The sequence below is a fragment of the Nematolebias whitei genome, chromosome 10, assembly GCF_014905685.2.
Source record: "Nematolebias whitei isolate Nwh7 chromosome 10, NemWhi1, whole genome shotgun sequence".
Lineage (NCBI taxonomy): Eukaryota > Metazoa > Chordata > Actinopteri > Cyprinodontiformes > Rivulidae > Nematolebias > Nematolebias whitei.
In genome coordinates, this window is record NC_056507.1 from 18,920,237 (window position 1) to 18,946,377 (window position 26,141).

General features: G+C 38.4%; 1 protein-coding gene across 1 annotated transcript in view; it reads right to left on the bottom strand.

Moving 5' to 3' along the window:
* The window catches only part of abcc8 (ATP-binding cassette, sub-family C (CFTR/MRP), member 8), an 83,476-nt gene that overhangs the window by 28,909 nt on the left and 28,426 nt on the right, over positions 1-26,141 (bottom strand). Inside the window, exons 8-17 of the mRNA XM_037683183.1 lie at positions 24,843-25,007; positions 23,817-23,972; positions 16,575-16,709; positions 15,982-16,144; positions 13,988-14,028; positions 13,449-13,594; positions 9,442-9,556; positions 9,117-9,236; positions 7,451-7,523; positions 7,259-7,364 (exon numbers count right to left, since the gene is read on the bottom strand). Coding sequence (XP_037539111.1) covers positions 7,259-7,364; positions 7,451-7,523; positions 9,117-9,236; positions 9,442-9,556; positions 13,449-13,594; positions 13,988-14,028; positions 15,982-16,144; positions 16,575-16,709; positions 23,817-23,972; positions 24,843-25,007 — 1,220 coding nt within the window. The remainder of the gene's footprint in view (positions 1-7,258; positions 7,365-7,450; positions 7,524-9,116; positions 9,237-9,441; positions 9,557-13,448; positions 13,595-13,987; positions 14,029-15,981; positions 16,145-16,574; positions 16,710-23,816; positions 23,973-24,842; positions 25,008-26,141) is intronic.

Here is a 26,141-nt window from a genome sequence, read left to right on the forward strand (position 1 = left end):
TTTTTTTGAATGTCCAGAGGACCAGATTTAACTTTTTTAGATTTTTCTACCTGGATTATTGAGCATGCATCAGGATATTTAACGTCTAAACATCTTCAGACACAACAGGTAAAAAGAAAAAATATATATATTTTTTAAATAAAATCTAAATTTTACTTTCTAGTCAAGTGGAATGCAAATTTTCTAATTGTTTAACAGTTTTTAATTAAATAATCTAATTATCCCACACCAGCATCTCTGAGTCTGAGGTCCTGGGCCTTAAAAGAAAATGGTGGATTGTCCTCCCTGGGTTAGGAGTGAGGTTCTGCCTCAAGTGGAGGAGTTCAAGTATCTCGGGGTTTTGTTCATGAGTGAGGGAAGAATGGAACATGAGACTGACAGACGGATTGATGGGGTGTCTGCAGTATTGGGGACTCTGTGCCGGTCCGTTATGGTGAAGAGGGAGCTGTTTACCGGTCAGTCTATGTTCCTACCCTCACCTATGGTCACGAGCTCTGGTGGTGACCGAAAGAATGAGATCATGGATACAGGCGGTCAAAATGAATTTCCTCTGCAGCGTAGCTGGACTCTCCCTTAGAGATAGGGTGAGAAGTTCAGTCATCCAGGAGGGACTCAGAGCAGAACAGCTGCTCTTCCTCATCGAGAGGAGCCAGGTGAGGTGGTTCGGGCATGTCCGACTGGGAGGAGACCCCGGGGAAGACCTAGGACACGCTGGAGAGACTAATCTCTCAGTTGACCTGGGAATGCCATGGGGTCCTCCCAAAGAGCTGGAAGAGGTGGCTGGGCCTCCATGCTCAAGCTGCTGCCCCCAAGACCTGACTTCAGAACAAGCAGCTGATGGATGGATGGATGGATGGATGGATGGATGGATGGATGGATGGATGGATTGATTTAGAGTGGGAACTTAAAGCTTTAGTATTTAGATCTTTGATTGTCTAAATGTTGAGGTCGTCTAACGTGAGTTTTTTTTGTTGCCAATGACCCAATACAAATTTTTAAACATTTTTTGTCAATATGAATTTTTTAATTGAACAAAATTCAACAATAATTGCTTAACCTAAATAAATATATAATAGCCACCCTCAGAAGAACTTGCATATTTAGAATTAATGCACAGAAGAGGATGCTGGTTTGAAAATCTGAATAGTGAGCTACAGTGAACTGGTTGAAGCAGCTGCAGCATTTCTATTTTCTTACTTTATAAATAATTAAACAGCATATTGCCAGTAGACAAGTTTTATCAAGTGGCCAATGGATTAAAATCAGCCTGGTGGTTAAACAATCCATCTATCATAGAGCATCCAAATGTCTAACCTCTGTTTCAGACAAGTTAACAAGTTAATTAGGTTAACGATCCTGTTTTGTACAATTAAAAACATAAAAACTAACCAATAAAGTTTTTAAAATTAACCTGTAACAAGCCAGAAGCAAGGAGACAGACACTTGTTACACAGTAACAAACTGCAGAAATATTAATCATGGAAGTGAGCTGTTTATGAGCGCAGTGGCACGAGGAAGGAAAACACTCTGGTTTGGTGATTCTGGGATCCACAGATCTGCAATTACTGGGAGGAGTTTAAAAGTTTCCTGGCTCTGAAAGATCTTTAATGTCTTTCATTAGTTTTTTCCTGCTTCATGATGAGTTTGAACAAGGGAACAACAATATTAGGAGGCTCTTATTTTCATCTTGCTTAATTTTTTTTTTCCTCAAAACATCCTTAAAATCAGAAGCTGGTTAGTCAACACGCTGCAGTACGTATTGAGAAACACAAAATTTGCATTTGACTGCTTCACTACTTAGAAGACACTGTGGACAATCCTGTGCAGATTATTTCTGAGAAGCAGCACTGTTTTTGGAAACTAAAATGAAATTACAAACGATCAGTCACTTTACAGAACGAGAACAATTGAGAGCAGAGGTGGAGATGAGATCAAGACAGCTGCTAGAAGCTGAAAGATGAGGAAATTATCCACAAGTTGTTTCTAAAATACAATCACTGACGTCAGGAAAGATGTCTCACATCATTTTTCCTGCCAAGAAGAGAAAATCATCAACTCAAATTCTACCCAGAAATGTCAAGAAAATGACTTGATTTAATCAGACAGGATGACTCGTCTTTGATCATGTGATCATTCGCCTGCACCAGCAGATCATCGTTTTCAGTCTCGCACATTCACTCCCAGTTTACAGGTGAGAAAAATGTGCAAACGCCTCTGACTCTCTGATCAGAATGCAGTTTGTCTCGGCAACATTTAACCAGTTTCTAAAAGTTATTATTTTATTTATTATTATAACACGCTTTCTGACACAACCTGGGCTCAAACCCACAACCTCAGGATTACACGACTGCTGCACTGACCACCGAGATGCAGCCGCCCCTAATAAAATAAATGTTTAAGCTCTTTTTTAAAATAAACTAATATTTTGAAGTGCTGTTTTCAAATGAGAGGAGAATCATAAGAATCATTAGAGCTTGACTTTTTATTAGGCCTTTAATATCTGTTTGTTTTCACTTTATTTTGTTTGTTAAGTAAAAAAAACAACATTTTAACCATTCTGGAGAGACACAGGCTTTGTAAATAATTAAATTCTCATACTGATGGTCTTTTTTCACATACCACGAAAGTTTTACTTTATACATTTATGTTGAATAAAACATATTGAGGCTTATTGTTACTCCAGTGTTAACCTCCTCCCTCCCTTTGTAAACCACCAGGTTGGAGAAGTTAATTCCTTTAGTCAGTACGGAGGTCACTGGGTCACTGGGTTGTGGCTTTGAAGGAGGCTCAGAGTTTTTGTTCTCTCCTCCTCTTGTTCTTCTTTTCCCTCCTTTTCTCCTGTTCCTCTTTCTCTTCTTCCTGCCTGCAATTACAGCTCTGAGAATGGTAAATTTCACACTAATTGTATGTGGCAACCAAAATTAGACAACTTTCTTTCTCTCTGGCACCAATTTCCACAAATGGACTGGTATTGCTCTTAATGCATTGATAAAATCTTATTTAAATGTGACTAAATGTGAACTAGGCAGATGCTTAGTCTGTGGTTTGTTTGGATTTAGTGGGTGCAGAAGTTGTGCAGTCCTTCAATAAATAGGGTTTAAAAGTTTAAAAGTTTTTCCACACATTGTTCCTTGAAAGCAACATTCCCAGGAAGGAAACACAGACATCACCCTCCTCAGCAGAACTGGAAACCTGTCCCAAGACCTTGGCAGTGCAGAGAGGATAGATAATCCCTCCAGTGAGTTCTGGGTCTTCCTCAGTGTCTCTTCCTGAATGGACAAGCCTGGATGTAAACCTCCAGGCGGAAGCACACAGGAGACAACCTAATCAGATACCCGAGCCCTCATGTCACTCGATGGCTGAGGTTGAGCCTGCCCACCCTGTAGAGGAAGCTCGTTTCAGCTGCTCACATTCAGGATTTTGACTTTTGGATCATGAGCCATCATGTGGCCAGAGCTGAAGGTTGGAAAGTAAACAGAGCAGTAAATTGAGAGCTTTGCAATTCAGCTCAGCTCCTTCTCTTTACAACAGACTGGAGCAACACCCTCGTTACTGTGGATGGGGTTTTCATGCTTAAAAAAAAAGCTTTTTTTTTTTTAAGCAGGCTTTATGAAAATCCAACATTTTTCATTCAGGTCATCTGGACAGGCAGTGTCTTTTTTTTTTTTTTTTTTGTGCTGAAACATTTCGCCTTCGATCCGGAAGGCTTCATCAGTCAAGAAAACACACAACACAAAACTGATTATTCACCCAACAGCTTACTCCAAAGTGGAACAAACCAGTTATGTTGGTGCTAAGATGGTCTCTTTGTCACGCCCCCTCCTTCATTGCCGGCCCTCTTCCTTGTTGACAGTCGTGTCAAACTGACACGACACAAACTGACAGTTTGACACGACTGTTAACAAGGAAGAGGGCCGGCAATGGAGGAGGGGGCATGACAAAGAGACCATCTTATCACCAACATAACTGGTTTGTTCCACTTTGGAGTAAGCTGTTGGGGGAAGAATCAGTTTTGTTGTGTTTACTTGACTGATGAAGCCTTCTGGATCAAAGGTGAAATGTTTCAGCACAAAACAAAGAAAATATCCAAATGACCTGACTGAAAAATGTTGGATTGTATACCTGGATTATTGAGCATGGACTTTGTTGATTTATGAAAGTGTTTTTTAAGTTCCCCAAAACATGGAGCTTTAGTTCCTCACAGTAAAACTGGTCTACATGTAGACTCGATCACCAGAATACTACGTTACTGGGTTCTAAAAGACCTTATACTTGATCCAAAACACTCCGGCTAGAGTACTAACAGGTTCTGTCCAGACAAATCACATTTCTCTTGCTTGATTTCTCTACAATGGGTTCTTTTTAATTGTAGTAAATATTTATATGACTAAATACAGCCTCAGACTCAGGGTAATGGTCTAGGCTGGGCCTATATATAGAAGAAAGATGATGTGTGTTGGAATTGTGGGCACCTTTTAAAACTCTTCAGACATTTTCCATTTGTTCACGAACTTTGCACTGAACCTCACATTGAAAGTCTGAGCTGTCCCTTTAAAGTGAGAATAAAACACATTTGTTAAACACAGTGAGACAAGGCACACCGGCAGCTGATAAAAGCTGACTCAGCATCACAAATTTCTTGTTAAATGACCCAATAATGTCCCTAATATGAACCTGACAAGCTTCAGGTTCCTCTGATTAATACTTCCTACTCCTGCCAGGCAAAACCCTGTCTCGTTTATCCTCCGCTGCATTTTGTTTCATTAGAGTTTCTAGAGTCATCAGTTTGTTTTGCTGCCTTCTGATCTGTGCTGAACAAGGCCCACGCTGGCCAGAATCAGTGTAAGATTCATCCAATGTAATGAAACACGACAAAACAACAATAAACAACACGAAAACACGAGGATCAACCCTGCCTCATGTTTTCCTAAACACATCAGGTACAGCGGTGCTTGAATGCTTGTAATCCTTTTTGAATTTTCTATATTTCTGCATAAATATGACTTCAAACATCATCAGATTTCACACAAGTCCTAAAAGTAGATAAAGAGAATCCAGTTAAACAAATGAGACAAAAATATTATGCTTGGTCATTTATTTATTGAGGGAAATTATCCAATATTACATATTTATGAGTGGCAAAAACATGTGAACCTTTGCTTTCAGTATCTGGTGTGACCTCCCTGTGCAGCAATAACTGCAACTAAACATTTCCAGTAACTGTTGATCAGTCCTGCACATGATCTTGGAGGAATTTTAGCCCATTCCTTCATACAGAACAGCTTCAGCTCTGAGATGTTGGTGGTTTCCTCACCTTAACTGCTGCTTCAGGTCCTTCTACAACATCTGGACTGGATTAAAGTCAGGACTTTGACTTGATCATTCCAAAACATGAACTTTATTCTTCTTGAAGCATTCTTTGGTAGAACCACTAGTGTGCTTAGTGTCATTGTCTCGCTGCATGACCCACCTTCTCTTTAGATTCAGTTCATGGACAGATGTCCTGACATTTTCCTCAATAATGCTCTGATATAATTCAGAATTCATTGTTCCATCAATGATGGCAAGCTGGCCTGGCCGAGATGCAGCAAAACAGGCCCAAACCATGATACTACCTCCACCATGTTCTTTAACTCAAACAGGGTGCCCACTCACAACTGATCATCATCCCATTGATTGAAAACACCTGACTCTAATTTCACCTTCAAATTAACTGCTAATCCTAGATGTTCACATACTTTTACCACTCACAAATATGTAATACTGGATCATTTTCATCAACAAATAAATGACCAGGTATAATATATTTGTCTCATTTGTTTAACTGGGTTCTCTTCATCTACTTTTAGGGCTTGTGTGAAAATCTGATGATGTTTTAGGTCAAATTTATACAGAAATATAGAAAATTATAAAGGCTTCATAAACTTTCGAGCACCGCTGTAGGCAAAGTCCAGACAACAGCTGCTCAGTCGCTCAAGGACACACAATAGGTGCAACATTCTGGCACCCAGACGGGTATTTAATCCAACCCAAACTCAGAGCGGGTGTCAGTGTGACCTTGGTATCGATGCAGCATCCAAAAACAGTTCAGATCAACCAGGAGAGCCTAAACGCCTTTGACAAATGGGCACTGACAGCAGCTCTATCCTGGGCGGCGGACAAAACATTCAAACGCAGGAATGACTCACCGGATGCTTTTGGAGTGTATCTGGATGGGCTATTTTAACAAGTACTCTCTGTATATCTACTCAGTTCTGTTTTTGTAAAACTTAATGATTTAAGCTAGAATGAGGTATTTTTTCAATAAATCCAACAAAGGAGCAAAAAGCAGAAGTTTGGTGCAACAACCCAGTCTAATGTCTGACGGCCAAGGCCTAACTCACTCATATGGAGATTTTCCTGCAATATTTTACTAAAAATTTCATCTCTGCTCACATGACAAAAATAAAACACAACCAGGCAACACAAACTCCTCAGTAACTGCACACAGTTGTAGATGCATGCTTTATTTTTAAAAGTCTTCATTGTGACAATGCAATGTCGTTTACTGTCGTGTGATTCCCCTTCACCTGTCGGGCGGATCAGCATGAAGCTTTTCCTCTAACAGATGATCTCACAGCTGCCTTCACCTCAACGACAAGCAAATTGTTTACAGAAAAATCTTACCACCATTCTGCAACAAAAATCTATTCATTATATATATATATATATATATATATATATATATATATAACATTTATTTATAAAATTACATTTAGTTTTAATCCAGTGTGATGATTGACAGGTGTTTTGTCAGGTGTGCAAACCATCTAGGAGTTTGTTTTTCATTTTCCTGGAAGCAGCTGACTGAATTTGGGTTAGTGATGCATAAAAAACATCCCCACATTGCTCTTCCTTGTATCTCCAAACCATAAAAACTGACAGCTGCAGTGTCATCTCTGTTCCATTACCCTGAACTTCAATTTATTTATACTGGTGCGTCACGGCACGAGGGTTCCTGCAAGGCTGGTTTTGTTGCAAATTACTCTGCGAGAGATTTAAAATTGATTGCTGCAGAAAAATGTCCATAAAAAAACAAGCCAGCCATGTCAGACAAACTGATTACCAACAATGTTTAAATGAGCACAAGCAGTAAAACAAGAAAAAACTCTGCTCACACTGCAACATAAACCATCAAGGTCAAATTCAAACCATGATTTAAAATCTGACGTCTGAGCTGACAATTTTCATTAAAGTAATTAATAAAAAATAAACCAACCTATTCCAGATGACTGTTCCAGACACTCTCTGCATCTCTCCGAGCGCAGCCAGAAGCAGGGACGACTTCCCACAGCCCACCTGGCCCACAATCATCGTCAGCTTTCCTGGGACGTTCGATGAGCGGGAAACAACATCACAGATTTAATAAATAATTAACTGGCAAATGAAACAGAGAGGAGGCGATGCTTACCAAAGGGAATCTTGATATCCACGTTGGAAAGTGTTGGCGGTCCGTCTGTCCAGGTGAAATAACCATTTATTATCTGAAAATGTTGCACAGTTTCATTCAGCAGACAAGTCAAAGATTAATATCGGTTTCACAAAAAAGCAGCTACCGTATTTTCCAGCGTATAAGTTGCAGTTTTTTTTGCATAAATTTGCCAGTCCTGCAACTTATACACCGAAGCAACTTATACACATTTTTTTTTCCATATTCATAACGCAATTTTTGAATGAGCCAGATTAAACGTTACCATCTGTAGCTGCTAGAGGCACAAGAGGGCGCTCTAGACTTTTGACAACTACCACTACACCCCCCCCCCCCCCCCAAACACACACACACACACACACACAGAGATATTCTTCGGCAGTGCAACACCCATCCATCCATCGCAACTCCAGCTGCAAGCTCTACAGCCTTCCTCTGCCGCTGGAGCGGGGAGTAAGGCTCTGAGGTGGTGCGCCACCCATCCATCCATCCATCCATCGCAGCTGAGGTGCCTTGCTGCCCCCTCCCTCCCTGCTCCGGCAGCAGAGGAAGGGGGCAGCGAGGTGCGGGCGAGGGGATGATGTAGAGCCGCAAGCCTTCATCTCTGCTCCAGCGGGGATAGGTTCGGGTCAGCTTCATTTCACCACGCCACCCAGGCAAAATGAAGCTGTTGACCATTAAAGTGCGTTTATTAAGGAAAAGTTAAACTGAGACACACCTTTGCTACATTGTCGAGCAAACAAATAATAGTTTTTAAGTGTTAATCTTGTTAAATTTCGAAGAACTTCAATGGTGAGTCCTCCCGTGCACACTCCCCACGGCCGCCATTTGGCAGCCAATGGATTTTTGGCACAACACCGGCCCACATGTCCCGGGGGTCAGCGGTGACGCATAATAAATACGACTTATTTATGTTTTTTCCACTTTATGAGACATTTTTGGACTGATGCAACTTATACGGCGGAAAATATGGTAATCTTTACAGAAGTTAGAACTAAATGTTGCCTCGTTTCTTTCTGTTGCATTTTTTTTAAAAACTCTCAAAGAGCATTTCATGTTTAAAACATTAGTTTGGTGCATCTCCTGAGCTATTTATTATAATTTTGTGATTTGTAGAGTATAAAATCGATTCAGCATTTCAATATTAATCACTTTTTTTGCAAAGGTTGTATTTTACTGATGGCACTTCAGGCCAATTAGCTTTGATTGAACGAGCTGCTGATGAAAAGCAGCCTTGGTACTAAAGACTTAATGAACCACATCAGAGTCACATTTTTCTTGAGAATCATCTTGCAACCAGAGTAACAGCATGAAACCTTCATCAATCTATGTAGCTTCCCATCTGCTACACAACCTAATAATATAGCTCAACACAGCCAATATTTTCAGGACTTTTGTTTTTGCATGAAAGGAAATCTTTAAAGGTCATTAGTGGGTTTTGATTGTGATCCGAGACCTGGAGGAAAACTGTGCTGGGTTTGATATTTCTACCAGCTGACCTTTAGGATGAGTAAAAACAAGGAGAATCTTGAAGCTTCTGGTACAATCACATCATCGCTGACAGTTTTGATAAAGGTTTCATCTCGTCCCAGATCAGATCAGCTTACAGCAGACCATTCTGACGGATGACACCAGTTAACCCCATTACCTTGATACAAATGTCTTGCTCCACCTCCTGAGAGGGTCCGTCGCTCTCCTGGTCCCTCTGTGAGCTGTAGTTGTTCCACTCGTCCCTCGGTGGGCGCTTCCGGTTCACCACCTTCAGGGGCTGGAGGTACCGGGAGAAAAAGGAGGAGGACGACGAAGGGAAAGGCTTAGAGGATGACTAGACGAGGGTTGTATGACATCCAGCACAACGGAGGGTTAACGGTCATAACAGGAGTCAGGTGGAGGAAGAAGACAGCAATCAAAGCTAAATAAAACAGAGTTAGGTGTTTTGTTCTTTGCTGTCAAACAGGTGTGTGAGAGCTCACCACAGCCTGGTATCTGTTTTGGTTGTGATTGCCGCAGCTGGAGGGTAGCATCGCTCTGGGCTCCTGCTCATCTCCGATCTCATCACTTGAGAAAAACTCACTGAGCTTCTGAACACTGCCGAATAAACAGAGTCAGCTGTCTGAGCGGGTGAGAATAAAAGCCAACCTGTGTAATAAATCCTGATTAGATGAAGAAGTTTCAGTGAAAAGCACAAGAAAAAAAGGGCTTTAAACAAGATCTGTTCACGTAGGATGAAGATCACAACATGCTCGATCCTGGAAAATCAATAGTTCACCCACAATCAGCTTCATCTATTTCCCTTCCTGCCACACACTCGCTTATCTCTACATCTGTGCAATAAATAACTTGGATTTTATTTTCCTGGCCTGAACTAGAATTTGTGGTTCTTTCGACTGAAGCATGCACTTTTAGTTTCAGACACTGGTTTTATTAATTACACAATCTGGAAATGTGATAAAACAAGTAGCAAGAGGCTGTTTTTAGGAAACAAAACCGTAAAAAGCACACCGGGGTGAGATGTGTCTTAAGTACCAGAACATCTTTATCATCTGCTGAAATATTTAATGATAAAATAATCCCAATTCAACAAAACTGGAACGTTGTGTAAATATAAATAAAAACAGAATTAATCTATTTTTACATCTTATGATCTTTTCTTCAAAATGGAACATATTAAACTTGTCAAATGTTAAGAAATAGTGCCTTTTAAAGGGAAAAATGTGGTCATTTTAAAATTTGAAGGCATCAACACATCCCAGTAAAGTTGGGAAAGGGGCAACATAAGGCTGTAAAAGTATGTGGCATGAAAAGAAGAGCATTTTAATTTTATGAATTAATTGGCAGGTCATTAAGAGGACTGGATATAACAAAAAATGTAGACATATGAATCTCTTAGAAGTAAAGATGGGCAAAGTTTCACCAATCTGTGAAAAACTGCTTCCAACTTTAATAGAATAATTTCAGAATAATGTCACTCAAAGGAAACTTGAACTTTGAATCATCCATAGTTTGTATTATTGTCGAATAAATGTCAAGAATGTGGATCTATATGCACAAAGGACCAGGCATAAAGTCTGCAAACACAGTGTCATCCACAAATGCTGGTTAAAGCTCTATCATGTAAAAGGGAAGCCACACGTGGACACCGTTCAGAAACTCTCGTGTAAAATGGGCTGAGGCAAAGTGGGAAACTGTTTGGGGGTCAGACAAATTGAAATTAAAATTATTTTTGGGACATCTCAGCACTGAAGTGAAGAGGGATTATTCAGTTTTTCAACCCACAGTTTAAAAGCCTGCCTCTCTGATGGTATAGGGGTGCATTAGGACATTTAGCATGGGCAGCTAACACATCTGAAGAGGCACTATCAATGCAGTTACAGGTTTTAGAACAACATATGCTCCCATCAGGATGACGTCTGTTTCAGGTAGGGCCTTGTATACTCCAGCAAGACAATCCATGCTTCATAGTAGAAAAGCCCAGATGCTGAACTGGTCTGCCTGCAGTTCAGACCTCTCATAAAGTCAAAACCCTTGATGCAAAGTGAAACAAACAGTTTAGCAGAGAAGATTCAGGACTGCTGAACAGCTTAAGGATGGGACAAGTTCCAACACCTCCGGCAGCTGCTCTCCTCAGTTCCTAGATGTCTACAGATGTCTACAGATGTCTACAGATGTCTACAGATGTCTACTGTTGTTAAAAGAAGAGAGGAGGTGTCACAGCTGGAAGCATGACCCTTTATGTCATGGGTTGCTGTCGTTACATTTTAAATTACCCTATTTCTTCAAAAAACAGTCCAATATCTTAATTTAAACATTTCAGATGTTTACTATGATCCACTGTGAGTGAGATATGGATTTGTGAGATTTGCAAATCTTTTTGCCGCCTGTTGTTTTTTACAGTTTATACAAAGTTTCAACGTTGTTGGATGTGGGATTGTAGCTTAAAAATCTTACCATTTGCTATCATCAAAATAAGTATTTTATCATGTTGTGTGCAGATAATCCATGATGTTGAACCCTCACTCAGCTGTTTTCTAATACAGTGAAGTATGTCACGTCATTCAATTCTAAAATTGGTATCTCCAAGGATCAAAGGCAGCTTTCACATCCAGCCTCATTAAAATAAGGACTTCTAGTGAGAATGGCGCATCGTGGCGACAAACTGACGCTGAAAACTAAAGAAAAGGTGTAATGTGAAGTCGAGGACAATTTAAAGCAATCCTGCTGCAAATTCATTCACTGATTACAGAACTCTCTCACCTGTGATCATCTCCTGGAGGTGCAGGAGGAGAAGATTGGATTTAAAGTGACATGGCCTTGTTACCTGAGCCCTGTTCTTCTTCAGTCACTTTTTGTGTCATCCTTTGAGGATTGTCTTACTTGTTAATCTACTTGACGTTGCTAAAGCGTGCGTATCTTTAAGGTATAACTAATCACTTCTCTTGATCAGCTATAGGTGCTTCATGATATATTTCCTGCAGATACGTTCTCCCTTCACAATAAAAACACAAAGGCTTAAAAATAGTTTTAATATCTGTACTTTAAAGGTAAAGACGTGCCAGCTGCATATGGGGTGCCGTGTGTAAAGTTACACAGTCAAAAATTAACAGCAATATTTTGGTTTATTTAGACTTTCACACAAAAGTTTTTGTTTGTTTTTGTTGTTTTTGTCATAGTTCCGAACCAAATATTTAATGTACTAGGCTAAATATCTAGTTTACAAACTAAAATACTTAACTTGCAAGTTAAATATTTAGTTAGCAAGCTAAATATTTAGTTTAGAAACTAAATGATCATGTCCAAGCTAAATGTTTAATTTGCAAACTAAATATTTAACTTGCAAGTTAAATGTTTAGTTTGTGAACTAAATATTTAGGTGTAAATTATTTTTTTAATTTCCAAGCTAAACATTTATTTTCAAAACTAAACATTTAATTTCTAAGCTAAAAATTTAATTCCTAAACTAGATATTTAATTAGCAAATTAAATATTTAGCTTGGACCTAAATATATATTTTCTAAGCTAAACATTTAATTTCCAAAATAAATATTTAATTTGCTAACTAAATAGTTACCTCTGACTTAAATATTTAACTTGCTAAGTTAGCAAATTAAATATTTATTTTGGAAATTAAAATTTTAGCTTGGAAAATAAATAGTTAGGTCGGAGCTAAATATTTAGTAAGCAAATTAAATATTTACATTAGGAATTCAATGTTTAGCTTAGAAATTAAATGTTTATTTTGGAAAATAAATATTTAGCATTTAAATTAAATATTTAATGTACATGAAAATATTTAGTTCACTAACTAAATATTTAACTTGCAAATTAAATATTTAGTTTGTAAATTAAACATTTAGGTTGCTAACTAAATATTTAAATTGAAAATTAAATATTTCCTTTGTAAACTAAATATTTAACTTGTAAAATAAATATTTAGTTTGGAACTATGACATTTATAAATGTATGAATATCATGGTGAAAATATGACTTTGAAAAAAAAAATCCAATTTTTTCTTACAAAAGTTTAAATAAACCAAATTATTGATGTTCATTTTTGACTGTGTAACTTTACAAACGGCACCCCATAGATGCATTGCTCAATGCAATAATCAAAGCTACATAAAAGGTTAGAGAGATGACGAGATTAGAAAATTGGCAGGACGGGGCAGCCAAATAATGTTACGAGTGCCAACGTTATTGTAAAGATCACGGCTGAAAGGAATAAATGTTAGAGTCAGAGCCGAGTTTACACAACAGACAAACGACAGCGTTAGTTACAGGATCGAATAAAGCTACAGATCCATCTGCTGCAGGGAAAAGGTCACTCGCTTTGTCTAATCGTGTTGCTTTTCACCACCCGGCTCATTCTCAGGTGGTTCTTCCTGTAGTTTCTTTTTAACTCTGCCTCTGTGAGACCGTTCCCAGACATTTAATAACCAATAAACGGCCGAACCAAAACCAACGAGACGGTCCAGTTACTCACCTTACAAGCGCCTTGACAGTGGATCGCACAACACTGGAGAGGAGGAAGAGGGGGGTGACCAGGATGTGGAAGAGGGACAGGGAGGCAAAAGCCACAGCTGGCGACAGATCAGCATCCTCTGAGAAGTGGACGTGGACCACAAATGTCTGCAGGATCACAGAAAGGATACAGTGTCTTAGGTAAACCTGAAAAAACCCACAATACCTCTTTGAACTTGAGACTAGCTCAAGGTAAAACCATCAGAAGGAAACAGATTGACTAAAGAGGACTAACTCAAGTCAAAGATTATTTGTCTACATCTTGTCCCTGCTCTGTGGTGTGTGTCTGGCTTTGGTGACTTTTAGCAGCTCCACCTTGCAGCCTTGGATAACTTCTATTAATCCAGGAAGGATTTAGTGTTCTGTTGTCAGATGGTCCTTGCTGCCTCACTGTGAAATATTCTGCCTCTGTCTTTACAGAGAAAAGTACTGCAATGTTTTTATTCACACTGCTCCTACATTAAGGAACCTAATGTATTGTAAAAAATACAAAGAACTCACCGTCAGCACAGCTGCAATCGGAATAGCTGCATTCATGAAAACTGGAAGAAAACCCAAACAGCAAGAGGATGTGACATCTAATCTGGATTAACCATCACAAACAGTCAATATGAGGCAGGAAACATTGTCATTTCTTCATGGTCAAATAAGTATAATCTGTTGAAACAACATTTTATTATTGAACAATCACTTAACGAGATGGTTGGTTGGATGTAAAGTAGTTAGGAGCAGTCAGTACCTTACCTGCAGTAGATAGCAGTCAGAACAATCTCAGTTTGGAGAAACAGGAAGACATTTCCATTGGGAAGTTAAACTAACAGCTGCTTTGATCTGTGCAAGGTGTCATTTTGCTTCAACTGCTCTGCTGAGGAGCAGCTGGTCGAGGCTGTTAGACCATACAACCATATTTACATTTGTTCCAGCAGAATTTATAGAGACAGTCAAGTCAATCTTGCAGATATAGTCAAAGATAAATAAATAAAGAAACTTGAATCCTTGAATCCTAAAGAACCCATGGAAGGAGATAGCTCAATTTCTGTGCAAGGCAGAGATAGCACAGAGACTCTCTGTGGCTGTGCTGGGGGGTGGGGGTGCACCTCGGTCGGGCAGAGTAGGGACACGTTGGCTACCTTTGCTTAATATTGTGCACCGTCTATTGGAAATGGTGGCAGTCTCTTTATGAGCATTTTTCAAACGCTAAAACAGAGTTTACTGTCTCAGTATGTGTAATAAAAATGTCTGGGAAGCAAAAGGGGGAGGAGCTTCACAGAGGTTCTGCACTGCGTCGTTCAGTTTGATCATATTATGGTTCTGGTTCTGTGGAGGGTTCCTACAAATTCACCGTCCAAATTAAAACTAATCAAACACAGAACTTTCCGAGCAGTTTGAGCAAATATTATTTCTGCCAACAAACTTTTATTTTGTCGTGTTCTCAGTTGAATAACGTCCGTGCTGCTGCGTGTAACGCCTGCCCAGAGGCTGTTAATGGTTTCCTACAGTAACTCCCAGTTCCACCAATCTAATGACAAAAAACTACTACAGACAGAACAACCGGGTGATAAACAAAAGACAACGCGCACTTTTCTGGACGATGGGATTACAAATTTATGAGCCAGAGTATAAAAAGGAAGAACTGCTGTTCAGAGAAACAGAACAGCTCCTGGAGGACTCAGATGGTTAGAGGGTGGATATTTTTTAAGAGGCTCAGTTATTGAAGCAATAAATACTTTGTTAGTTGAGAAAACTGTATAATGTTAACAACTATTATTTACCAATTTGACAAGGTATAAACATGTTTAATAAAATGCATAAATAAAGGTGGAGTGATCGTTAACTTGACTCCATGAGAATTCCTCCCTTTTCCACCAAACAGATCGTTCCGACATCTGTTTGCTGCAAGTAAAATACTGACTGTTTAGAACTACTTCACACACAAATACACAGACAGAACTATCATTTTTAACACAAATATACAAAACAAGAACTCTCTAAATGTTATTCATTTTACATTTATGACTCAAAAGTGATTTTCACTTCCAGTCTTCAAATAAAAGAGAAATTATATCTGTAATTGGTTTTTCTTTTCTTTGTTTTGGCATTCGTATTTAAAATCACGCAGCCAAATGTCAAATATAACCAAACATCTCTCGAGGTATCAGTATATAAACAAGATTGCTAACAGCTGGTAGTTCCAGTGCCTCATTCATTCTGTAAAATTGCCGATCAGGATATCATTGGGCTCTCTTCTTAGTTATTGATTAAGATTAAACACAATTTATACCAGAACTGGAGCCACGCAGACTGATGCTGTAAGACTGAGAGAGCAGATTAGGAAGGACAGACTGGGGGAATAAAATCCGCTTCGAGTGACAGATTATTGTCCTCTGGTGTCTTGGGTGAAGAGGAAATAAATGGAAGCACTATAATCCATGATAGTAAAAACTGTAAAACTTATGTTATTGTCACATCCAGTTAATGTGTGATAAGAGTCGTACTGGATATGGATGTGTAAAGAGCGAAGGCCTGCAGGCTGGTGAGCTCTTTGCCCCTGGTCTCCTCCACGCTGTCCCGGAAGATGTGCTCCCAGGCGTACAGCTTCAGCAGCTTGATGCCCCTCAGCAGCTCATTGGTCTTCTTCAGGCGCTCACTGGAATATTCCTGGAAGGATGAAAATTGAACTGGTAATTGTACACTTCAAGGATGCCACCTGTGCATGAGCGCAACACAAGAGCTGCAGCAAGACTAATGACATGAGCTGAAGAACTGAGGCTTTAGCTGTTTGTTCGCATTGTTTTGTTTTTTTTACAAGAATCCGTCAAAGCTTTCATCCCTGAATGGAAGGGTTTGTAAACAGAATGTTTGACGAGATGATCGGACTAGAGAAAATGTAAAAAAATACATGAAAAATATTAAACACCAATCTCCAAAAGATTAACTCTTGGTGACAATATTACAAATATATGGTGAGTTATTTTCTGGCAAACCATTCAACAATAAATAAATAAATAAATATTCAGTTTCAGACAACAGTCTGTGTCGCTGACTATAAACCACTGAAAACCAGCAGCAGCAGAACAGCAACCCTCACCAGAGTGCTCTTTTGTGTTTGTGACAACTTTGTGGCCACAAAGTATTGTATGGGAGCTAGCACAGCAATGATGGTTGCTCCAATCAAGGCACTGATTCCTAGGAGGTAGTAGAGGAGGATCACCCCCAGGATTATCTGAAAAACAAAGATGAAACGATCATTAAATTCTCAAACAGGTGGCTTGCACTTTTAAAATCTGCAGCAACCACGGGAATACAGAGTGTGCTTGAGTAAATAATGAATTATTTTTAAATAATGAATCATCTTGATACACGAAAGTTTGTCATGGAGTTCCTCAGGGTTCAGTGATTGGACCAGTACTCTTTACCTTGTACATGCTTCCATTAGGTAAAGTTATTAAACAACATGGGATAAATTGTCATTGTTATGCTGATGATACAATTATATTTGTCCATGAAACCCAATTAATCCAATCAGCTACTTTGACTACAAGCATGTCTTAAAAACATAAAAACCTGGATGACCCTTAATTTTCTGCTTTTAAACTCAGACAAGACTGAGGTTTTGGTTTTTTTTTTAGGACCTGAGCACCTTAGGAATTAACTTTTCAGGCTTTCACCTTCCTTTGATGGCATTAATCTGGCCTCCAGCTCTAATGTTAAAAATCTTGGTGTTATTTTTGATCAGGACGTGTCTTTTATCCCCCACATTAAAAATGTTACTAGAACCGCCTTCTTCCACCTGCGTAATATCACTAAAATTAGAAACATCTTATCTAAAAGTGATGCAGAAAAACTGCTTCATGCATTTGTCACGTCTAGACTGGACTATTGTAATGGTTTGGTATCTGGGTGTCCAAATACTTCTTAAAAAAAATCTTCATTTGATTCAAAATGCTGCTGCCAGAATCTTAACTGGAGTTAGTGGGAGATATCATATCGCTTCAGTTTTAGCTTCTCTTCATTGGCTCCATGTCAAATCCAGAATTGAATTCAAAATCTTACTTCTAACCTACAAAGCTCTCAACAACCTAGCTCCATCTTATATTACAGATCTTATTGTTCCATATTTTCCTAACAGAGCACTTCGCTCTCAGACTGCAGGTTTACTTGTGGTTCCTAGAGTTTCCAAAAGCAGAATGGGATGAAGATCTTTCAGTTATCAGGCTCCTCTCTTGTGGATCCAACTTCCAGTTTCTGTCTGTGAGGCTGACACATTGTCCAGTTTTAAGACTAGGATTAAGACTTTCCTTTTTGATAAATCCTATAGTTAGGGTTGGCTGCTATAGGCTTAGACTACTGGAGGACAAATTGTTCACATTTCCTTAAATTATTTTCTAAAATGCATTAGTTTTTATTTGATACTATTTCTATATTAACATGTGATTCTCGACCTGCCATTGTGTATCTGTTCCTCTCAAACCCAGCCGGTCGAAGCAGATGTCCGCTTGTCCTGAGCCTGGTTCTGCTAAAGGTTTCTTCCTCATGAGGGAGTTTTTCCTTCCCACTGTTGTCTTTGTGCTTGCTCAAGATGAGTCTGTGATGAAGTTAAACTCAAAACAGTCTGCTCCTCAGATAAATAATGGTAAATTGTTATTTTTATATATGAACGTTTCTGTTCAGTGCTGTGAGACGACTTCTGTTGTGACTTGGCACTGTATAAATAAACTGAATTGAATCGAATTTGTAAGAGTCAGTGACCTTGAGTGTAAATAAAAGTAATTCAGGAGCAAACTGTCACACAGAAGTTTGCAAAGGAAGAAACACAGAGAGATTTTGTAAGTTGTGCAATCCTTCACTTTAACATCTTTGCCAAATAAATGATAAATTGTGTTGGATTAGAAATAAAAAAATAAAAAAAACGAAGCCTCCCCTGGCGCTCCGTCTACATTCTGTCCTTCTAAATGTCCACAGCAGTGATGACCCATGGTTCAACCCATCCGTGGCTCCTCTCCATCCTCCGTTACTGCCTTCACATTTATTGTATTCTGACATTAGAAAGGACACGAGCAGACAGAGATGGAGGTGACACTCCATCCCCCCCCCCCATCATCGCTCACAGGATAATTTGTGCCACTAGTGTCAAAGTGTCTGATTCTCTTTGGTTTTTATCTGCTCAGGAGGGAGACAGCCCTGCTTGTTACCAAACCACCGCACATGGCTGCTGTCAGCTCCTCACATTATACACACCTATCTGAAAAGGTTCACACCTCACACAGGACCAGAATGAGTTCTTTCTGCAGGATTTCAAGCCAAACTGACCAACATGGAGCTACATATAAAGTATCAGGTGCAGCACAAACACATCATCAGATTAATTTGTAGGGGACCTAAACGTCTACGTGAAATTTAATGGTAATTCAGCAAAGACTTACTCCAACATTTCAGTTCAGATCATGTTTACAAATTAAAGCTGAAATAAATTAGAACCAAACATGGCTTTAATTCAAATTTTACAGATTTCGTTCGATGTGGTAGTAGCTGAGAGTTGTCTACAACACATTTAACATGGCACTTTGTGAGTTTGCATGAGATCTTGCAGAAAGTTGGTTTCAAGGTTTCACCTACAGCTCTGTCATTCACGCAATTTCTTCATGGCCTTTATTTCCTACACATGTGGATCTTTTCCTCATGATATTATCACACGTCTTAAATCATGAGGGGGAAACATAAAACTGACAGGAAAGGTCACATGTTTGCACACACAAGGACACCCGATGAATTAGCTCGAGTCTTCACGAGACTCGGCTCTTGTCCATTAGTTTTGCGCTCTTTTTCCAGATCTCCTCTATTCTCCTGCAGGTGACCCCAATATCGATCTCAGTAATCATCTTGAAGGATGTCTCAAATCTTAAAAGGCCCCCGGAGGCGAAAGGTGTGAAAAGAGACACAGAGAGAGACATGGGGCTTCTCAGGTAGCGGAAACTAACAGGAGAGGAATCGGTTACTTCAGATGTTTGGGTTTTAAGAACCGGAAGAGTGAGTGTGTATCTGATGAGATTAAAGGTGACTGACTCCAATTAAGATTCTTGTCATTTTGAATTATTGTTACGCTGAGTGGAGCAGCTGAGAGGAGGGAGCTCTTGTTGTAGTTGTCAAAATACCCGCCCAGGTATAATAAGACTGCTCACATCACCAGGCTCATTATAAACATCATGGATACACGATGCTCAAATCTATTTATACGTTGTGCTATCTGTCTATATCCAGGCAGTGTTTGTTTGTTCTGTTAGCAAATTATTTCATAAAACACTGGATGGGTTTTAATGAAACTTTCAGAAAGTAATCACAGGAAGTTGATCTATAACTAGTGTGAATGTTTATGAAGCATTCACTCTATTGTGATCCATTTTCCTTCTGTACGTTTTTCAGCGTCTTTCTCGTTCCACAGTTTTAATGCTTTTCAACAAATCATAAATCAAAACATTCAGCTCATTCAGGACAATCCTGCTATGACTTTTGGTATCTGTGCAACTTTAGCTTTTTGAAATATTTAGCCTTTTCTGCCATTTTTTTTCTCAAAGAAAAAGAATTGAGCTCATTTTACATCAAATCTTTAGATCTGTTTACAACCTTGTTTACTGCTCCTTTCACATTTTGTTCCAGTTCAGCTTCTTTCAGCTTCTTTGTGCAAATTTAAACGTTTTTCAGCTACTTTCAGTTAATTTCAGCTGGGGGTTTTTCCAGCTGTTTTGTGCTCCTTTCAGATTCTTTCTGCTAACTACAAGATTTTTGTGTTTCTTCTAACTTCTTTCTGCTCCTTTCAGCTTATTTCCACAAATTTCATCTTTTTCTACTATTTCAGCTACTATATAACTGTTTTATGCTAATTAAATCTTTTTTTTAGCTAATTCCACATTTTTTTGCACTCATTTAAACTTTTTTAACCTCATTCAGCAAAAATATGCTCTCTACACTTCCTTCTTGTAACTTCAGCTTCTTTCTGCTTTTTAACTACTTTTCAGCTGTTTTACTTTACTTACTTTTTGCATACTTTTCAGCTTTTTCAGATAATTTCCACTTTTGTTGTGCTCATTTCTGCTTATTTAAGCCTTATTGAGCAAACATGTTCTTTCTGCTTTCTTCTGCTAATTTAAGCTTCTTTCTGCCTTTTCAGCTAGCTTTTAGCATTTTTAGCTAATTTCAGCTGATTTCAGATAAATTAAAATTTTCATGGTAATTTCTCCTACTTTCAGCCTAATTAATTTCTTTCTGCTAATTTTAGCTTGTTGTGCTCCTTTCAGCTTTTTCTGCTAGTTTCAGCATTTTCTGCTATTACAGATACTTTTTAGCTGTTTTGTGCTAAATTAGCCTTTTCGGCAAAGCCCACTTTTTGTCTTTTCTTTTTTTTAATAGCTATTTTCAGCTCCTTCCACTTCTTTCTGGTAGTTTAAGCTTCTTTGTGCCTTTTCAGCTACTTTTCAGCGTTTTTTTTTTTTTTGCTGCTAATTTCAGCTTTTGTAGATAATTTCCTAATTTTTGTGCTCATTTCTGCTTATTTAAACCAAATTCAGCAAATATGTGTTCTTTTTGCTTTCTTCTGCTAATTCAGACTTGTTCTTCCATTTCAGTTACATTTCAGCATGCTTTTAACTAATTTCAGCTGTTTTTCAGCAAGTTCTTCTGCAATAAGCATTCACACTGCATTTTCGAATGAAATGCAATTTCTCTAGTTAACTTTTGGACTCAACAAGATTCAGGGTGTCCTCTACAGCAAAGCAATTTTAGCAAACACAATAATGGCCACAACTCAGTCAGTTTCATGGGTATTGAGCTAAAATAAAATGTGGCAGGAGCTGAGACTCATTCATAACACAAATGCTAACAAATCACGAGAGATGTCGTAACATTGTATGGCATTTTGTTTGACTAAAACAGCTACAACTTAGTTCTTTCTCAATAGAAGATGGTCTTGATTTAAAAAAAAAAACTCTGGCATGAAAGTCAGCAGGCGATGTTCATTCTCTAGAAGGAATTTAATTAAAAAAGTCAAATAAATTACACTTGGCAGCTTAAGCTTTACAGCCCTTGTACTGATGGGATACTAACTGCAACACGTGTACTTAAAAAAAATAATACAGATACATCAAAGAGCGTGGTTGAGTTTTAGGAGCTCACTGATTCATCACGTCGGAGCAGAAAGGAGAATAAATTGAGCACAACGGACTCATTCGCAGCTCTGAGCAGACAGGTGTGCACCGACGGTGAATATTAATGCTGCGGTAACAATCAACGTCTCAGCAGGTTCGCACCGCCTGTGAAATGTAGCCCGCCCAGTTGCTCAAACACTCTGGTTTTCTTTTGATTCCTGAGGTTTTTTTATTCATCGTGTTGTTGTAAGAAGGCCTAACTTCAGTCTATTTGCAGTTTATTGGTGGACTGGGATTCTTCTGAGGAGACATTCACAGTTGGACTTTCTTTCTTTACAGACAGTCCTGTGGAGCATTATTAAAGACGCATCTCTGAATGTGTGTCTGCATTTCAAAGTTTTCAAACAGCAGGATGTGGATTCTGTCTAACTCGGAAATTTAAAAATTGTGTCATCATACTGTAAAACTATGGATTACTGCATGAAAACAAATATTGGTTGAGTTGGCTGCATAGATTGATGTGGTTTTTTATGTAAAGTGTTTCCTGCAATAAAGAAATGTGACTTTTTCCACTTACTCTCCCAAAACAATATACAGTACATTGGGGTTTTTGTCATACAGAAAAACTGCCGACAACAGATTGTGTAGCACTAAGGGTTTCCCTTTGTGTTGAAAAATGGTGAAAATAAAAAGATTTCAGGTTAAAAAATAAAAAAAAAGTTTTTCAGGATTAGAATATGTGAAGTTTTAGTCAAAGAACTGGACAGTCTGCATTAGGTTTGATAAAATTGAATAAATGAATGAAAAGCTGCATTAAACACAGAGTTGATGATGAAAAAATGCAACAATACTTGATGGATTTGCACAATATCTACAGTTAAATGTTTCCAAATATATGCAAAAATCCCAGAATATTCACTGCAGACGAATTAACGCAGATATTCAAGCATTTTGTTGGAATACAGTCAACAGGATTTTTATAAAATACTACAGTAAATGTCTATAAGGTGATCAAAATATGCCCTTATTAACCTGATTCACCTTCATTTATTAAAACTTATTACAACACGTATATACTGGAGGCTGTTGTTGCTGTTTTATGAAATACAATTAATGGTAGTTTAACGACTCAGGTGTTCAAAGGATCATATTAATATGTAAATGTGCTGATTTATTTTTCCATTAAATTTAGAAAAGATGAGTGAACTGGGGACAGTTTGCATGATTTAGTTGTCCAATTAATGCCTAGCACAGACAGACGTGTTGTAACAGAAATCTGCACTAAATCTTTGTTTATTTTGCATTTAAAGTTTTTTTTTTTTTGCTTTCATGTTATTTTTTTACTGAAAGCACAACTAATATGCTTTGGATTTCTGAATTAATTTGTATCTAAAAAAATCTGGTATGCACTTGAAACAAATCAAATTACATGTGTCAATCTCTAAATCCTTAATTAATAAAGATTTGCCTTTTGATTGCTTATTTCATTGTATGTGTTTATACATCCTTCAGACAAATGAAAAATTCTGCAGGTAAAAATATTGGGTGATGAACTTCTTTTTTTTTTCTCAAAGATATTTCCAGAAATTGTAACACTTTGATAAATATTGTTCAGATAACTGAGTGTTATGCGTCAATTTTTACACAATTCCCTTCTTTTAATAATGTAATAATTCACCAGAAAACCATTTTAAAATGGTAGATCACAGACTTGACAGCACACAGCTGCAGTGCATCAGTTTAACGTGAACCGAGACCTTTTTCATCCTCATACCTCTCCGAGTACAATGCTTTATTTCCCACGTGATCCAAAGCTCTGCCTGCTGGACGAATCCTACGGGACGGAAAACGCAGCCCAATACAAGATGTAGAACAAGGAGATGCTGCAGCATCGGCTCACACATTGTTTAGTTTATAAGTAAACCTCTAGAAATATGACACATAAGACCCAGCAGGAGTGGGAGTAGGAGCTGCTTTGTTTTTACCGACAATCATTTTTATCTCTGCTGCAAACATTAGAGCTGAATTGGTAGCTCAGGACCAAAGAAACAATGCCACGCTGTGACAAATAATAAAACCCACTGAAGGTTTGAGACACATCAACAGAAACACCTACTGGTGTTCTGCTCCCTGAGGACAAACCCGTAAAAGCTTTTACACACAAAGCCGAGGAGACAAAACGTGTTCCTTACTTGCACCGGCATCGCCCACAGGTTAGGACAGAGGAAGAAGAACCACATTAGCTGGTTGGTATCTATGGCAACCAGGTTACAAATCTGACCGACCGTCAGCTCTCCCATGGACATGTTGGACGTGCACAGGCGCATGATTTTGTTGTAGATTTTGGTCTGAAGAGGAGACACAAAGCACACACACATCCGCATTAAATGATACATTTATTTTGCTTCACACTAACAAATGGAGGTTTAACTTAACCATTTTCCCTTTATAATTGTTTTTAATTATTTAAACAAAACTACTAATTGCAAAGTTTAAAATGCACAAATAGTTATTTTATGGGTTTTATGGATAACTTTTGAATTAAAATAATTTTTCCCCTATAAATGCTCTGATTTGGCTCATAAAATACATCGTGATAACACATTTTTACAGATTTACACAAAAATACTGAATGTGCAATAATGACAAGGAAATAAAAAGTTGAAAAAAATCCTATCTATAAAATAAATAAAAAACTGAATTAAAGGGATAATATTATGATTTTTATTGTGATATTATGTCAAATTGTTATCAATAGTTGATATTTTAGCCTTAGTAAAGCTCAGAGTATGAAGAAGTGGGCAAAAGTCTTCAGCTAGGCTAGGCTAATGGCTAGCCTGGATGATGACATGTTTTATTTTGTTTTTAAAGCTTTTTTACGACACTGTTTAGTTTGTTGCCATTTTCTCACCAAATAAATGTCTGAGTAAGAACAGAATTAGAACTACCGGTACATCAAGAATAGTGAGGGGATAGGATTTAAAAGACACAACAAGTGTGTTTTGGCTTTAAACCCCTATTAACGTGAGCATCACATTATTTTTATGACACAAACAAACACAAGTTAAAAACACAACATGACACAGACATTTATACTCAAAATTGTAGTTTTTTAACTAATGTCTTGTTTTTTTAAGGCTTAAACGTTAAAAAAATATATAAATCATTGGACAGAGCCTTAGATCAGAAACATGTGCATCTCACAGAAGTTCTCAGACCTGTATGGCCCCTCGCAGGTTGATTCCAGTTTCAATTGCCACATAGTATGAGGCCTGCAGGAAGGTCCTCTGCAGGAGCAGAGCAATGAAGAGCAGCACGGCCAGAACGTACGCATTCTCCAGGAATTCTTTGGAGGAAATAAAATAGATGCCGAGCAGCTTCATCTAGAATCACAAAAAAGCAGAGTGGGTGAGAATAAATATGTATTGGCTGATTTATCGCAGAGCCAGACAGTCAGTAAGAAACATGAGGAGTTTTCCTTAAACCTAAACCTACGGCAACAGTTTCATTGAGAAGTGCACAGTTTCTCTTTTACAGCAGGCTTTGATATTTATGAAACTCAATTAAGGCTAAATGAATAGCAGCTTCTGCAGCTGATCTGTGAACACAAGCTGGAAACTCAAGAAGAATTCAGCAGCTGGACGCTCCATCAACGATTGATTAATTCTGCATTAGGTGGAGATCACTAAGAAGTCGGTGAGGGTGGAGGAGGGAGGTGTCACTGTTAAACAGAAAAATGTTTCAAGTCTAAAACACATCATTAAAATTTCTCGCTCCATTTTTTTCTTCTGCCTCTCAGATTCGCACATTCTCATCATCCTCAAACAGACGTTGACTCTCTCTGCCTCACTGACTCGCTTTGGATTTGTTCTCCGAATGACTCACGAGCCTTTCGTGCCTCTCTAATTAAATTCTGATATTGCAGCGTGCACGTCTGGGCTGTTACCAACAAATACTCCACGTTTTATTTGTACAGGAAGATGCCTGGCTTGCTGTCTGCTCTGCATGGAATCCAAGAAGCTGAAGGAGCTGCAGTCTCATGTGTCATAAATATTTGAAGAGATGCACATTAGTGCACTGTCAGGCTGGTCCGGGGGGTGGCATTGAACATGTCTTACACTGTGACCTTCAAGAGGCAAAGAGGAGGCAGTGTGACATCTCTGTCTTGCCTTGTTTTTGAGATTTCTTATCCATCCATTATCTTTTACCCGCCTATTCCATTTTGGGTCACGGGGGTTGCCAGTGCCCATGTCCGTCGTGGTGTTTAAAAAATATATCATCAAATGCTAACTCAAGATTTACTGTTATTTTAGACTGGGGCCAGAAAACATCCATCCAGCGGATTTTATTAACTTTTAGCCTTCAGTTATGTCAGCAGATGTCTGTGACAGTGGCAATTTTAGCCTCTTTTTGGGGGTGCTCAAGCACCCCTAAATTTTAACTCAGCACCCATGAAAAATAAAGCTAAAATAATTATACATATATATATATATATATATATATATATATATATATAT